General features: G+C 47.2%; 1 protein-coding gene across 1 annotated transcript in view; it reads left to right on the top strand.

Annotated features, from left to right (window-relative positions):
* CLSTN2 (calsyntenin 2) overlaps window positions 1-17,711 on the top strand; it is a 636,354-nt gene that overhangs the window by 532,122 nt on the left and 86,521 nt on the right. The window contains exons 7-8 of the mRNA XM_029214625.1: window positions 1,016-1,264; window positions 8,866-8,987. Coding sequence (XP_029070458.1) covers window positions 1,016-1,264; window positions 8,866-8,987 — 371 coding nt within the window. The remainder of the gene's footprint in view (window positions 1-1,015; window positions 1,265-8,865; window positions 8,988-17,711) is intronic.

Genomic DNA, 17,711 nt, shown 5'->3' with positions numbered 1-17,711 from the left:
CGCCCTCCACAAAGCTGTTGGTGTGATTCTCCCAAGACACAAATCTGTCTATGGCACTCCCACGGCCTCAGGATATCCTTAGCCTGGAATCACAGTGGTAGCAGAAATAATAACAGCTCTAACAATAACGACAGGGTTATAGCTAACGTGGAGCGAGCTCCGCTCATCGCGTGCCAAGCATGCTGCCCCAAGTGCAGGTGCGGTCTCTTATTCAGTTCCCACAACAGCTGGGAGGGCAGGTGGCAGAGAAGGGGGTGAAGAGTCGGAAAGGTGAGGTCACTGGTCACAGTCACAAGGCTAGCAAGCCAGGCCGCCACCAGGCATCAGGTTCAGGTTCTGCTGACTTTCAGAACCCGTGTTCTCAACTGCTATACCATTTGGCCTAAACGAATGGTTGGAAAAAAGCGTGGTGAGTGCAAAGTGACTCATACTCTTTCTCGTGGGGTCAGGACCTGAACTTTCCCCGTCACAGCTCTGATCACACTGCATCCCAATTGTCTGTCAATGTGTTGGGTCTGAGCTCCTCCAGGTCAGAGACTGTGCTGATCCACATTTACTTCGCCGGCACACAGCAGGGGTCTTGGCACCCGATTGGTGCTCAATAAATGGCTGACAGGGTAACGGATGGATGAGCACGTGAATAAATCCATCGATCCGAATCAACCCCTGGCCTTCTCCAGGACCCTTGTCTGCTTATTGAAACCCCCAGGGTAATCTCATTTCTCTAAATTCCTCCAGCACTTTTTTCTTGTATAATAGTTAATTGCACTCTGTCCTCCCACATGCAATACTTTTGTCTATAAGTTACTGATGCCTCTGCAAGCCGACCAAAAACAACACGGGCAAGGATGGCATTTAACCCTTCTTTTCCCGAGTCACCTAGCTCAGGCTGAGCACCTAGCTCTGGGTAAGTACGCCAAGTAGTTGATTCTGACCCAGGAGCAGAAAACAGAACGTGAGGACACCCACCCTGGGAGGAATGACCCTTTGTTCTTTCTGTCCCCATCCCCTGCAGGAGCCTCCTCTGGCATCATCGACCTCTTGCCGTCCCCCAGCGCCGCCACCAACTGGACCGCAGGACTGCTGGTGGACAGCAGCGAGATGATCTTCAAGTTCGACGGCAGGCAGGGTGCCAAGATCCCTGACGGGGTTGTACCCAAGAACCTGACGGATCAGTTCACTATCACCATGTGGATGAAGCACGGCCCCAGCCCTGGCGTGAGAGCTGAGAAGGAAACCATCCTCTGCAACTCAGATAAAACCGGTGAGTCTTGCATCCAGCCCTCCTGGCGTCTGCCCCCTCTGTCCCAGCTGGTCCAGCACGGCCACGGCCACCAAGGGTGTGGGAGAAAAGCGGGAGTGTGACAGGGGCCCTGGGAAAATATTCTGGTCTCTGTTTTTCTGGCTGATGATTTCCTCGCCTTGGGGTAGAGCAGGACCAGGAAAGAGAGGCAGGGTACAGACACAAAGAGTCAAAAAGTTGGGATTCGTGGTTTTCAGACTGGGTTCTTCAGAACCCCAGCGTCCCCAGAAGTAACTTAGGGCTGCTATATGAGGTGGGGTTGGGGGAGGAGGCTTCATCCTTACTTCAAGCAAAGCAGCTCCACCTTCACTGTATTATATCAATATATAGACAGATTTCCAGAAGTTTATTTTCAATGGAAGGGTCCTGCTAATTTACAACAGCACTTTGAAAATCACTGCTGTGCGTGATCACGATAGCTAAGCTTTGCTAGGCATTTTTCATCTCGCGGAGCCTGTGTAAGGCAGCTCACAGCTTGGTGGTTAAAAACACTCCACCACCATGGGCTTCCCTGGTGGCGCAGTGGTTGGGAGTCCGCCTGCCGATGCAGGGGACACGGGTTCGTGCCCCGGTCCGGGAAGATCCCACATGCCGCGGAGCGGCTGGGCCCGAGAGCCATGCCCACTGAGCCTGCGCGTCCAGAACCTGTGCTCCGCAACGGGAGTGGCTACAACAGTGAGAGACCCGTGTACCGCAAAAAAAACCCAAAACAAACAAACAAACAAAAACACTCTACCACTTGTTGGCTGTGTGATCTCGGGCAAGTGGGTTAACCTCTCTATGCCTCACTTTCTCAGTCTATAAAATGGGCATTATCGTATTATCTACCTCATAGGGTTTTTATCAGCATTAAATGACAATGTATGTATAGTGCAATAGAACAGTACCTGACGCACCGGAAGTCTAATCTGTGTTAGCTCTTCCTGTTCTAAACAGTGCCTCACATCTCTACAAACAATTTTACGAAAGCATTATTGTGTTTCCTGTTTTAAGGATAAGGAAACATCCCTGAGACTTTAAGTAACTTGTCCCAAGTTATTCAGCTGGTAAGTATCAGAACTGGAATGTAAGCTTAGATCCAGCTAACTCCATCGCTATGCTCTGGTCACCACACCCCACATGCAAACACACACACACACACACACACACACACACACACACCACACCCCACAAGCAAACACACACACACACACACACAAATACTCTGATATCTTATGAAAATGTTATGTCTATCTTAAATTATAAGTCCACCTTTTCCCATTTCAAATGCTCCTCTTGTTAAAATACCCCAAATAAATAACCACTCTACACTACAGTAGACAGTGCAGTGAGAAGACAGGATAGAAGAACGGCTGACCGTCCAGCTTTGCTACTCAACAGCCAAAGTTCACATGGCAGCTTTTCCACTCCTTGAGGAAAATCGAGGAGTTGCTAATCTCACTGAGCCTTAGTTTCCCCATATGTAGAATGGGGAAAATAAACATGAAATAAGGTATGAAATCCCTTAGCAGCTCCAGATAAAAAATCTGTGCTAGACTAATTAACCTGATGTTGTTATTGTCATAATCATTATTATTTCTAGTTTTATTCCACATTATACAACTACCAGGACCCCACATTTCCTGTTTCAATCAATATTTGTGGTAAAAGCCAATGTATTTTCTGAATATAGAAACGGAAACAGGGGGAGTTGCCCAGCTTTTCCCAGTCATATGGTGAATCTGTGTCAGAGCCAGTGCCAAGGACTTGTTTTCCTGGTCCTTCGTACAGGAAGGACTCTGCAGACCCGCTTAAGGTGGCACTGAGGTTTGGGACTGGGTCCAGAGCTCAGCCCAGGACCCCAGGAATCACCCTGTGGCCCCATCTTCGCAGTGTCTGGTGGGCTGTCCCCACCATGATCCAGAGCCAGCATCAAGGAGACAATGGCTTAGGAGTATGCAGATGTATGCAAAGTAGCCCTGGCTGGGGTTAGCACCCACACACATATAGTCCTTTCTGAAATGTATCAAATACCCCTGGGAGGCAGGCCTGACAAATATAGACCTCTGGCTTACACAGGAGGAAATTAGAATATGAAAGGTTGAGAAACTGGCCGAGGATAACACAAATGATTATGAAAGGAACAGACTTGGCCCTAGCTCCTCTGGCCCGCGTTTCAGGTCCACGCTCCTAGACCAGCGGCTCTCAACCCTGCTCTGCACTAGAATAACCTGGCGACCTTGTAAAAGTACCCAGATGCCAGGGTCCTGCCCCAGCTCAGGAAGTCAGAGTCTGGGCGATTCTTTTGTGCAGCCATGGCTGAAAACTCTGCATTAAATGATGATGGCTCACTTTCATCAGAGCAGCACCCCGAACAGGCATGTCAGCCCCTCCAACCCTCAGGTTCTGGCGCTGCTCAGCTTTGGGCTCAGTATAAAGTAACCCTCTGCAAATCAGTTCAACGCTGGCATAAGAAAAGATGCGGAAGATTTTCCTCTAATTTCTCTGCCTTAAAAAAATACCTCGAGCTTCCCTGGTGGCACAGTGGTTGAGAGTCTGCCTGCCGATGCAGGGGTCGTGGGTTCGTGCCCCGGTCCGGGAGGATCCCACGTGCCGTGGATTGGCTGGGCCCGTGAGCCATGGCCGCTGAGCCTGCGCGTCCGGAGCCTGTGCTCCACAATGGGAGAGGCCACAACATTGAGAGGCCCACGTACCACAAAAAAAAAAAAAAAAAAATACCTATAGATATCTCCTTGCCCTAAATAAAAACTTATCAGGAACAAATGAAAACTTGATTAGAGCTTTTATATGTCAGAAAAATGTCCAAGTTATAAAAGCTACACATGTTTATAATGGGCAGCCTAAAAAACACAGAAGAGTATAAAAGAATACAAAAGTCACCTAAAATTCTAATACTTGGAGGGATTTTCTGTTAACAGTTGGTATATTTCACTACCAAATGAAATCTTATTTTTACTTCTATGTATATGTAGAATGTTGTTACAATTTTCCATCTATTTTTATAATACATGTGATACCATTATGTTATGTTTCTCTTAAATAACATTACATATATCCAGATCATTTCTCTACGTGATAAAATGTTCTTTAAAAATAAGAATAACATGATAGTCTTCTGTCATTAGGCTCTATTGTACTTCATTTAATTGGCTCCCTTTTGTTAGACATTTAGATTGTCTCCTTTTAAATGCAAATAAAACAATGCTGTAATAGGTATTCTTGTAATATATAATAAGCATTCTTGTATATACCTGTATGGATGCTTCTCATTATTTCCTGACCAGAAGCTGAATTACTGAGTCCAAGAATATAAATGTTAGGAAGGCTATCGACGTAAATTACCAAGTCGCCCTTAGTGAAAATTGCACTCGTTTTTGTCTTGCCCACTAATTAAAACTTACCAATGCTGGCCTATCATGAAGTAATTTATTAATAGTTGGATAGCAGAATTGATTAGTCACCAAGGGCTAATTGCAGTTTTCAGAAAGAAAGAAAACCACTCTCACCACCAACAAGAAGCATCTCGATGACTAACACCCTTTCATCAGTTTTTCCTGCTGCCATTGTCCAGCAACCCCAGATGGGGCTGGGGAATGAGGTTGCTTAGCTTTGCTCAGACATTCAGGGACTCAAGGTACTTCAATTATTTATCGCTGCCCTTTTCAACCACAGAACAGAAAGTTAGAATAGAGGGTTGAACACAGATGGGTTTTATTAGCTAGACCAGAAAGTGGTGTGCCTCACTTCTACTCACACTTTCTGGGCCAGAATTTGTTCCCAAGGCTCCACCTAACCGTGGGAGAAGCAGTGATGTGAGTTAAGCTACGTGTCTAGGAGCAAAGGAAACAAGGTTAGCTGAATACCCAGCAATGGCTCTACCGCATGGATACTGCATGAGGCACTGGTGCCCCCTCCAACACCATCTTTGTTGGCCCTTTTCTTTCCATTCCTGGTGTGAGCAGTTTCTTTCCTGCCCTGTCTTAGAAACTTCTCTCCCAACACACATCTGCTCCTTCTGTAGGACCCCTTCTTCCTGGCATGCAGCTCTCTTGCTGACTCTGAGTTTCATCTGAATGATACGTGCCACCCGTAGTGCTAGCTACTTTCATACAGGGCTTTCCAAGACAGAGGGGCCAACCTGGTCCAGCAATCACCAGATGACAGAGGCAGAGGTGCCAGCCTGCTAGAGAATGCTGGGGTGGTCCCCCAGCCTGCTGGGAAAGAAACACTCCCACACTTCCAGAGATGCCCAGAAAACAGCTCAGAGAGACCGAGGTTGTCTGAGGTAGAGAGGAGGTGGGAATCTCACTCCCAGCTGTCTGTTGGCTGAGCTACAAACACTTGTACATCTGCTCCAGGCTGGTATTGGAGCAGAGCCCAGGAGAGCTCTGGGGAAGTTTGACTCGTGTCCCAGGAGTTTAGGGTACATGAAAGCTAGACTTGACTCTTGCCCAGGGGGTGTGAAGGCAAGAGGCTGATGGGGGCTGCCTCAGCAGTGGGGTGAGAAGAGGGGGGCAGCGGGGGAGGGGTGGCCCTACTACAGTTTGGCAGAACACAGATGTTTCTGTTCTAGTCATGGGAACCAAGTGGGCAACCAGAAATGGTCACAGCTACAGCCAAGAGGTCTGCATGCCAGGAAGAGGGGATCCATCAGGAGGAGGAGATGTGGGCGGGAGGGAGAAGTGACCAAGGGAGGGCAGGAGCTGAGAGGAATCATGAAAGGTATCAATCATGGAAACATCACTTACACCAGGAATGGAGAGGTAAGTGCCAAGAAAGGTGGGATTGAAGCTGGCACTAATGTCCCAGGAAGGACTGACTGCCTCACTTATCAGATCAATTCCTATGTAAAGATTATAACAGGCCCTTTCTTATGGGTTTGGGGAGTGGGGAAAGGAGGGCTAAAAACATATTTCACCGGGGCCCAAACCCACTTCCGTGGCCATGGGGGGGATCTCTGCAGAGCCTCTCCAAAACCCAGCCAGTGCACCCATGAAGCAGCCCATATGTAGACACCCACGTGACGGAGGACACTGGACATCCCTGGGAAAATGAGAAACTTCAATGCTTCTTTAAAGAGACTCCACTTCTTTCCTTCTTAGCTGCTTTCCCCTGCCCCTGACCATGACTGGACCTGGAGCAGGTTCAGGGAATGAAGGAAGAGTAAAAGAACACACCTTCCTCATCCTTTCCCCACTGGTGGCCACCAAGCCACGGGGCGAGGCTGAGTAGCGAAGATCTTTTAACTGATGAGACACTGGTGTTTGATCTGGAGAGAACCCTTACAGATTATTTTAATATCTGAAAGTGACCAGAATACATTAGGATCTGCCAGAGACGTGGGCAAAGAAATGGAGGGGAGTTGCCAGGGAGAACACTGAATGACAGGCAAAGAAGTGAAGCTGATTTCTGAATGTATCATGTTACCAGCACAGTGAAGAGCCAGTTACCCTGGTGTGGGTGGTGACCCCAGGGACACAGCTAACGGAGGGCGGGGGAGGGAGGAACCTCTGGAGGGAGGCCAGGAGTTACTCCCGTGAGGTCTGTTCTTTCATTCTTCTTCCACCTCTTCACCACAACCTCTCCTGACTCCAAATGAAGCTAAGGGGGAGAAGTCTGCTTTCTATATCTTTCTGATGGTTATCAGCAGAAACTATAGGAAATCAGCTTAAGCAATAGTGAGGGAAAAAAGAAGTATTTAGTAAAATCCCCATAACCAGACCTGGGTGTTTCATCAATGCAGAGGTGGAGTGGTCACCCGAACATTGGCCTTGGCCAAACCTACAACACTTGGCAACTAGACATTCTCCTTCCTTCCATCCTTTGGTTGCATCCTGAAGAACGGTAACGCTTTTGTGAAAACAGCATCTGACACTATTTTGTTATGTCATCATGGTCACGAGGCAGTGTCATAGTCCTTGTAGTAACTAACAGTCATTGAGCATCTGTTCTGGGCAGTTGCTTTACACACATTTCCTCATTGTATCAATTAAGATGCTTTCGGTTACAAGGAACAGGAAATACAGATCAAACCGATATCAGGTGATTAAAAATCAAAATAATAACGGGAATGTAGGGTTCTTGTAACTAACAGAGCTAAACAGCTTCAGGTAAAGTGTGATCAAGGTGCTGGGTCCTTTTCTCTGCAATTTTTCAGATCTGCTGCCGTATGTCTATCAATTTCATGTTAGCAAATATGGCTGCAGCAGCTCCAAGCTTCCCACTTATATACTGCAACTTCTACAGAGAGGTGGTGGTCTCTTCTATTCGCTTCCTGCTAAGAGATAGAGAGTTCTTTCCCAGAACTATTCAGAACAGCTCCAGAATCACTGGCCTGACTTGAGTCACTTTCGTGACAGAAGCCCCATGGCCAGGAGAATGGGCTGCGCTACTGAACTCGGGCCTGGGTCCTGAACCACTCGCTGTGGCAGGGGGCTTTTCATGAGCTTATTTGGCTGAAACCAACTGAAAGCCCATGCCTAGAAGTGGGACTGGTGTTGATTCCTCCCACTCATACCTCCATGGGCAAGGTTTCTAGAGGATGTGCAAGAATCAATCACAATATCCTATTCTCATGATACACCAGGATAGCCCAGCATCCCTGTCATGACACAATGAAGGAAATCGAGCCTCTAAGAGGCTGACTAACTTTCTCAGCATCATCTAGAGATACAGCTCCACCCCAAGTCTCTCTGAATCTAGGGCCCATGCTCTTTCTGCTGTATCTGGTCACCTGCTCGTTAGCCCAGTATTTATGAAACATGTGCATCATATTAGATTTCTGTGTGTGCTACTATGTGTGAGTCCTCTGAGTACTGGTCGAAGAACAGCTCCTCACCTTCCCAGGGCTGTTATCTTGTGACTATAGGACATCATGGCTGGGACCCATGGTGTGATTTTTTTTTTTTTTTAAGCGGGAGAGGAAGTTTTTTTATCAGGGGAGAGAAAAGTCCCATCTGTTGTCTGTGTATGGGGAAAGAAGTATTTATTCATTGCTTTGGAAATTCAGGAAACTATGTCTAACGCTGGGAAATCAATGTCCCCTCCTCCCAGCAACTAAAAGTGAGGCAGCTTTCCTTCACTGCACACAGATTAGGCAGAAAAGGAGACATGCTCTGTGGTTGCTGTTGGCAAGCCTGGTGAAATAAAATAAAAGCCCAGAACTCTGGGAGAATCCAACTATGTTAAAGGAACCCAGAGTGGCTGATGTGATTGTCAGAGAGGCCCTTTGACCCTGCCAGAAGTATATGTAAAAAAAACAAAAAGAGCTTGTGAACCTACGTAATTTTATCCAGGACCTGATGCAACATCTGAGTATAAGTTAGGTTGGTATTTAAAGCCCAAATGGCTTCTCAGCAGAAGTTTTGCTGTGAGCTTTCTTGAATCTTCCTCTTTCATTTCAGAGAGCTCCACTATGTGTGTTCTAGAACTATTTATTAGACCCGGTTGTAAAAGAGAAAACTGGAATGCCTGTTTCTTTGTTTTCTGAGGTGTGCTAAGTGATGGAGTGGAGATCAGCACAGGGAATCTGGAACCCCTCAAATCCTCTTTCTGCTTTTCAGAAATGAACCGGCACCACTACGCCCTGTACGTGCACAACTGCCGCCTTGTCTTCCTCTTGCGCAAGGATTTCGATCAGGCAGACACCTTCCGCCCCGCGGAGTTCCACTGGAAGCCGGACCAGGTATGGCGCTCACAGCGTGCTTGCGCCCTGCTCAGCCGCGTGCGGGGATGGTTGGTTAGTCCAGGGATGGTGGCAGTGGGTAGGCATCTCACGGTTCTGGTCACTTGCTGATTTGGGGGAAAATCAACTCTGGGAAACACACAGCATCTTAAAGTCGGGATGGCAACTGCAGCCTTAAAGACCAGTCGGAGGTGGGGAGGGCCACACTTCCCGGCTAGAACCCGCACCCCGTAGGTGCCAGCGTGCATCTTGTCGACTTTCTCTGCGCGGAGGTCCTGGGAAGCTGATCCTCTCCATCCCCAGGCCCAGTTTCTGATCTTTGTTAGCGCATATTGATGTCATAAATGCTCCGTGTCTCCTCTTTGATGCTCTCTTTGGGAGATGGTGCAGCCTCGCTTTTGGTGACACAGGTTGAGAACAGGGACCTGAGGACTTTGAAGTCATCAGTGACACAGTGCCCTGTGAGCAGTTCATGTTCTTTTCTGAAGTGGGAAAATCTCTGCCTCACTGCAGGGCCTTCTGACTTGTGATCACAAGGGCCGCTGTGTCGTACTTGTCAATGACAAATGAAGTGTCTGGTTGGAATCAAAAGCTTTGAAGTGTCTGTTTCGGAGGGCTGTGCAGCACTGAGATTGCGGAGGTGGCACTTCTCTGGGTGGCCGTGCCGCTGAAGAAGTGTCAGTGCAGCAAGCCCAGAGTTGGCCTTTGCTTAGATTTGAAGGTGGGGGGCATGCATTTTTGTTCAATGGTTTTACATTGTCAGAAGGGAGGGTGGCAGTCAGCAGGGAAGAGGGTCATCGAATGGATGCTGCTTAATGAAGCAGATGAAATGATGCTCATTCTACTGTGTCTCGTTTTTGCTTTCTTTCTGCCCAACCCATATTCTGGGAGCTTCTGGGGCCCCCAGTCTTCTTTTCTCCCTCCAAACCCCCCTGTGGGTGCCACCTGCCTCATCTTGTCTAGGGCTGAACGTTTCATAATCCTTTCCCTTCTCTTTCCCAATTACCCGTGTCTACCCCACCCTCTCCCTTTTCTACTTAAGCCTCAGACCCCCAGTGGGGCAGATCTCAGAGTGTGTCACTGGGAAGCATGCCAGAAGGAACTCATTTCCACCAAGATGAGTATGATTGCTACCCCCCTTCCTCCATACAGAAGTACTGACATATGCTCTTTAAAAGAGAGATTCATTAACCTCAGAGAATGTCTCAATGGTGGAACATCAGGCAGCGTGACAAGGTCAAGGATGCCAGGTTGATGCAAAAGATGTTTGAGAGAGCCCTGTGGCAACTGCCTAGTCCATTCTCAGTAAATCCCATCCTGCTGTACCCCAGGGTTTTGGAAATATGGCACCTGGACTAATATATGTTCTTCTGAATTAGGAATTCTGGGTCTTGCAGGAATTATGCTATCTTGACATTGTTTATTTGACTTCCCGGCAGCCTCTCAACTAACTTCTAAAATGCCATTTGGCTTCTATGGGATGTTTTTATAAATACATAATACGAATTGAGATAAATTAAAACAAATTCCATATCATGAGGGGTTTTAATAAAAAAAAACATTGCTATACTGGCTGAGATCATTATAGATGCCCTGCAGCATTTCCTAAGATGGGATTGAGAAGCACTGATACAGGCAAATGAAGTCACAGGGTTTGGAATTTAAAATAGGTGAGGAACGAATTCTGGTTCTATAGATAAAAAATATAGTGAATTTAGGAATTCTGAAATCTGTTCCCAAAGTGGTGAATTGAAGGAGGGGCTAAGAGTCACTGAATACCTTCCAAACTACTCTGATCTCATTTATTACCATTCATGGGTGCCCACTCTGTGCTAGGCACGCTGCATGAGTGGCTTATTCTCATCTCTACCCCAGTCCTGCCAGGTGGATAATATGAGGCAGGAGACCACGGTCCAGTAACTTGCCCAAGGTCACACAGCAAACCATGGTTGGGACCTGCTTTTTCCGTATGTTAGACTGCCTCTTTGGTGCACTTGCTAATTAAAATTTTAAATGTTTTTATTTTTTAATTTAAAATTAATTTAGAGATAGGAATTATGCAAAGTGCAAAATGTTTATAGTCTTGATGAAACCCTATGAAACTGTCAAATCTTCACTTTGTTCAAGCTCAGTCTTCCTTGTCTTAGCTTGGGCTGCCACAACCAAATACCACAGCCTGGGTGGCTTAAACAATTCTAGAGGCTGGGAAGTCCAAAATCAAGGTGCCAGCCAATTCCATCCCCCCTCCCCATGAGGGCCCTCTTCCTGGCTGTAGACAGCAGCCTTCTCACTGTGTCCTCACATGGTGGAGAGAGCTTGGGTACATTTCCTTCTTCTTATAAGGTATGAGCCCTATTGAATTAGGGCCCCATCCTTATGACCTCATTTAACCTTCATTACCTCCTAATGAAGGTTAGGCCCTTTCTCCAAATACAGCTATGTTTGGGGGTTAGGGCTTCAACATATGAATTTTGCAGGGACATAATTCAGTCTATAGTATTCTTCTACTAAAGAAATTAATATTAAAAAATGTAAAGGCTGCCTATTGATGACCAGAAGCCCCAGCTCACTTGGACAGCTGCTCATGCCCTGAAAGGAGCCACAGTGGGTGGGATATAGGAAACCTCCACCAAACTCATGCTAGCAATCCAATGGTATATACAGACAAGCCCAGCTTTCTCTGTCCCCTATTTAACTCCCTATGTAGACAGAAACTTACCAGAAGTTTCTTGGAAGTAAATCACTTGATGCCCAAACTGTGTACACCTGATAGAGTATCCTCCCTCAGGAAGCCATCCCAGGTCACCCTGTGAGTAGTTTGCCTCTCCTCTGTGCTCCCCAGACTCTATGCTTCCCAGACTCCCCAATACTTACTCTATCCTAGTGACCCATTTGTCCTTCCTCTCTGCTCACTTGGTGCTGAGATCCTGGTGGGCAGGACTGTGTCTTACTCTCTCCAAATTCTCAGTGCAAATTGTAGCCCTGAGCACACAGTTGGTGCCCAGTAAAAGTTGGCAGAATGATGAAGGGATACTGAGATCAAAAGAAAGGAGAAATGGAGTGAGGGAGGGAGAGAGGGAAGAAGAAAAGGAAAATTGAGATCTTTTAAAACCTCCTGGTGATTAATTGATTGTTTGATCCATTTTTATGGAACACTTTAAAATTCTAAAATTTTGCCATTTTTACTCTCTGGGTCTCAAACGTTCAGCTTTGATCTTGATAATATATTATTTCAAAGATCTCACTGACTTTACCACCAGTGGCTCTGTAACTATTACAAAACTTCCTGGCCTTGGCCAGAAAGGGCTCAAGCCAGTCTAATGTATTGTGTGTATTCAAATTCCTGGCCCACCTTAGGGATTCCAAAGCATAATAAATGTTCTACTGCCTGACGGGACCTCATTTATTCTGAGCATAAACTGTGTGCCAGGCTCTACAGCTAAACTAAAGCCTCTGCTCTCTGGAAGTATCCATGATAATGGGGCAAACAAACACATAAACAGACTGTGTACAATCCTATGTACAGTCCTATGTGATGTGTGCTGGGACAGAAGGCAGGGGGCCAGGTAGGGGGAGTCTGTGGGAGCCCATTCCAGGGGCACCTGCCACTGGGAAGGGTGGGAGGGCTCAGAATACCTCTGAGCCAGGTAGCTGGCAAGGAATGACTAGGAGGGCCATCTTCAGGGGACTGTAAGCTTTCTGTGTGTCAGGGCACAAGGACGGGGTGGAAGGGGAAGGTGTTGACAGTGTTACGGAACCTGGACTTGGGTCCTCTCTCCTGCATGCAGTAAAGCCAATCTACTGACACAGGTTATGGTGAAGGAAAACACAGCATTTATTGCAGGGTGCCAAGCAAGGAGAATGGGCAGCTCATGCTCAAAAGACCTGAACCCCTTGATGGCTTTCAGGGAAGAGTTTTTAAAGGCAGTGTGAGGGAGGGGCCCTCAGCGTACATGATCAGCTCGTGCACAATTCTCAGATTGGTTGGCATCAAGGTGAAGTTTCAAGCATCACCAATCTTCTGGTTTCAACCAGTCTGGGGTCTACGTGCTCTTGGTCAGCAGTTTTCATCTGGTGGGTCTGGTGACTCTGCTATGTGGGTGGTTTATAGTCTCAACTGTTACCAGCTTCCTGGCCCAACGGCTCTTCTTTGTTTCTACATCTTCACATTCCTAATCATTAACTCTTTTAAGGCAGTCTAATGTTTTGTGTGTTTTTAAATTCCTGGCCCACCTTAGGGATTCTTTTAAGACTCAGGGGAGGCCTGGGAGACTAAAGCAAAAGACTTTTACTTAAAAGACAGGGACACAGGGGCTTGGGTACAGTTTCAACAGGTGTTAGGACCCCAGTTTGGAGGAGCAGGTGGGAATTAAATGCCAAGAGGCTTTTTATATCATGTTATTGAGTTGGTAATTTATCCCCAAAGAATGGACCACAATCAAAGCATTTTGTTATTCAATAGAAGACTAAGAATTTGAGGGATGCAAATGTGAGGAATGCTAGTATGATGTTCATAAAATGTATCACATTTAAGCAAATGTAACTCAGGCCAGGCCATTCAGTGGGGCCAGTAGCAGGGGCTGTGATAGAATCAGGGTCTTCCACTTCTCTTTCCACAGCCAGGAGATCAATCACATGACAGATGCTACTTGTCAGCATGGAAACCAGGGCGTGATAGGTGGCTGGGCTTCCACATAGCTCTTCAGGTGTGTGCCCAGGGAGTGTGGTAGTTGTCATGAAGGAGCTGAGTGCTTCCAAAAAGCCCACCCCTTTGCCCTACACCTCAGAAGGCCTTTGCCAGGCTATATGGACTGCCAAGTAAATCCATTACCAAGCAACCCCAAGAAATGCCCTGGCAATCCAGTGTACCTCTTGAAAAGGGATCATAACGATGAGGAGACTGTCATTTTAATGGGATTTTTACTTATGATCTGCTAATGCAAATCCCTCAAGCCTGCAGTTAGTCATGTGCAAACCCAGACAAGAGCAGAGGAGAAGGCCCAGCTGCCAGCCCACATGGGAAAGGTTTATTAATTTGCAGCCCCTCCTGGCTTTCATGTTATTTGAATATGGTAGACTCAGCATCACGAATTCTAATGATCTTCCCTTTGGACTTGCTGGTGCTGAGAAGGAGACCCGCTGATAATTTTACAGCCTGTTCACCTATTGGAAGACACAGCTTGAGTGACAGCCTTAACGGACCAATAAGAGGACAGGTGCCCCAGGCTCAGACAAGGGAAAAAGATGCATCTCTGAAAAATCGCAAGTAGCACAGGAAGGGGAAGTGAGATACATTCTGTTGGCCATTGCCTTCTCTGTGCCAGAACTTGTTAACAGGCACTGGGGGAGAGAAGAAGGATATGAATGACCCTGTCCTGGGAGCCCACAGCCCTGCCCAGATTATACCCAGTTTGAGAGACCCTGGAGAGCATTCTCCTGCAAGAGTCCCAAATAATCATGGACAGGAGAAGCAGTCAAAGTAAGTATGGATGCCTGGCTGGGTGAATGTAGGTCCTCATTCAGACTCAACCACCACACAGCTCCAGGCCACACAAGAATCCAGGCCTGGTGCAGTTCCAGTCGTTCAGAAGTGAGAAATCAGATTTCTACAGAAAATCTTCCAATTTTTAATATTTTCTCATTTAAAAGCATATCATCAGACCAAACAAATGTTCTGGGGTACACCTTTATACTCTGGTCACTGATAAAAACAAAAACAAAAAAACAACAACCAAAAAACCCCACTATCATTTGGACACAGGAAAACCACACCATAACATGACTATTTGAGAAGTTTAAACCTTCTTTAATGAGACCCACTTGTCCTTTCTAAGCGCTTCCTGTCCTAGCCCCTTGCCCCACCCTTCATGAAGAATGCTGGATTCCCAGTATCAGGGGGAGTAGGGGGCATGTCTGGTCCCCAGTGGCCCCACACCACACCCAAAGAAAAGGGGCCAGAGTGAGTGGGGCAGGGTCCCTTAGACCCAGGTGATCCTCTTTCCTCCCACATAAAGGAGAGAATACGTCACAGGCCCAAATTCCCCCAGAAACAAATGACAGAGTCAGGATTTGAGCCAAATACTCACATTTGTCAGGCCAACGCCTTTGCCCATCAGGTCCATTCTACTTGCAAAGGCATCTAAAGCCCCTGGAAGAAGCAAAATCCTTTATTCTTGGTGAGAAAAGAGTGTTAGAATGATGTAGAATCAGCTTATTTGCATCTGCTCTTACAGCCAAAATGGGAGTCAAATGAGTGAGTTCAATCATTATTATAGCCAAGGGCCAAGGAGTTAATTGGAGAATGGTCAGTCCAGTCCAGACCAGTCATCTTAATGAGCAAAATAATTGGGCATTGTCAGTGCTCTAATTCCACATTTAAAGACTAACTCTTGGATGCATTGGCCGTGTTTCCTCTAAAGCAGTGACGCCACTCCGCTCACTGTCCTGCCCTGGACACTGGTCTTCAGTGAGACCTGCTTTCCTTTAGGAACATGTGTCCTAAACAGAGGGGGAGGAAGAATGTCCAGAATCTCTTTTGCCTCTCCTTTTGTAGGAATCCCAAATGACGTTTTCTAAGATGCCAACTTGCAGGGTTGTTCTGAATGGATGATGGACATGGGGAGAATCACAAATACAGTGGCTCTCGTGTCTTTATTTCTCTGTAATACAGAGGGGCCCCCGATAAACCCCCAGTTCTCTGAGTCCCTCTCCTTTCCTCTTCCCATCTCTAAGAACTTCTAGACATTTGGGGAGATGTGGCATCTGTGACTTCATGGTGTTGGTGGAGAAGGGTCCTCAGACCCACATAAGACACCCTAGGTCCTCTTGGGTTGGGACTGTGCAATGACTGGATTTCCTGCTCTTTGGAAAGGTGACTGCTGACGTGGTCAGCCCAGTTGTTCTATTTTCTTTAGAGAGGGCACCAATACGCTGGAAATCCACCACTTCAATCCATTCCCTGAGCTGTGTTCTCTCCACCTTAAAGCTCCTTTCCTGGAGGCCTTTCATCCTGCCCCATCTCTGCTGCACTGGTTACCTCTATGCCACAATACCTCACCTGGGCTCCTTGGGGCCCTGAGTGAGCCACCTGTGGTAGACAAAATAATGGCCTCAAAGATGTCCACCTCCTAATTCCTGAAATCTGTGAATATGTTACCTTACATGGCAAAGGGTCTTTACAGGCGTGATTAAATTAAAGATCCTGAGCTAGGGAGATTATCCTAGATTAGCCAAGTGGATCCAATGTAATCACAAGTTTCCTTATACGAGGGAGGCAGGAGGATTAGAGTCAGAAAAGATGTGACAGGAAGCAGAGGTCAGAGTGGTATGGGGCCATAAGCCAAGGCATGCAGCCACCCCTATGAGCCGGGAAAAAAAGAAACAGATTGTCCATTACAGCCTCCAGAAGGAACACAGCCCTGCTGACACCTTGATTGTAGGCCAGGGAGACTCATTTCAGATTTCTGACCTCCAAAACTGTAAGATAATAAATCTGAGTTGTTTTAACACAAAGGTTGAGGTTATTTCTCATAGCAGCAATAGGAAATGCATACTCTGTTCATGAGCCTTGGGGAGGCCACCTCCCATCTCCCCACACTTTACTGAGGTGACCCTGGGCCCAGCTATCCAGGCAGGTTCAGAGAATCTTCTGTACCCACAGTGTGTGGTGCCTCTGCCTACCCCCACGCCCCTGTCTCTATGGAGCCCCTCCCCTTGGAGGCGTGGCCCTAGGAGGGAGGGAGGAAGGAAGAGGCACTGCCTTTAACATCCCCCATTCACTGCCTACTTTGCTTTTCACCAAGCCTGCTTCTTCACGAGCCTCTGGATTAGGATTCCCAAGGGGCATATTTAGCCTTTCCTTCTGTCCTAAACCATATTTTTCCTCTAGCCTAAGGTGCCGGCCCCCTCACCAGCCATGATAAGTGGCTCTTATCATCTTCCCTAAAGGTACCTCTCTGCCTTTAGGGAAGAAACACTGAGACCTTCATGCTTGGTTCTGAAAATGCTAAAACAAACAGAAAATCCTCTTTCTCTTGACAGAGCCTCACCTGGAAGCTTACAACTGACAAAGCTGATACATGAATGAGATCCTCTAGATAATACCTGTCCTTCCCCTGAAGCACAGAAACCTGCTTCACTGGAAGGTCACCCCTCGAGTTCACACCTCACCCCACTGTGCTGTCAGCTTTGTGCCCCAGGTCTTGCTCCCAGGCGAGAGGAGCCTCCTGGCTCCAAGGAGCACAGTCCAGGAGCAGCATCTTTACTGCCCTGGGAGCACCTCTCACCCAGAGGGCACGGTAGCAACTAGGCGTGGAGGTGAGGATCATTTCTGGGCAGCCCCCTGCACTCTTCTCAGGAGTCCCTGGGAAGCCAACCCCCTATCCCACCTGCCACAGCCATGACCTTGACAATGCCCTCTTGTACTGGCTTGTTCTCTGTCCCTGACTTGGTCTCCCACTTCCTCTTTCCTCCTCCCTAGAAGCAGCTCCCAAATGAACCCCCTGCTCTGGTTTGTCTGGGTAGCACAGGTAGAGTTTTGATCTACAAGTGGGCAGTTAGCAAACAGCCACTGCCATTATTATTGGAAAGAAAGGGACTTCTGCAGAGTTTCAGGGGCAGAACTATGATTAAAAGGAGGAAGCTACCAAGAGACAAAAGTAAAGTGAATAAAAGGAAGGAAGGGAAGTTCAGCGAGGTGAAGATGAGTGCTGCCAGATGTGAGTG

This window comes from Monodon monoceros, unplaced genomic scaffold (assembly GCF_005190385.1).
Source record: "Monodon monoceros isolate NGI ecotype Baffin Bay Population unplaced genomic scaffold, NGI_Narwhal_1 Super_Scaffold_11, whole genome shotgun sequence".
Taxonomy (NCBI): domain Eukaryota; kingdom Metazoa; phylum Chordata; class Mammalia; order Artiodactyla; family Monodontidae; genus Monodon; species Monodon monoceros.
Note: the sequence above shows the minus strand (reverse complement) of the source record. Positions and strands in the feature narration are given on the sequence as shown.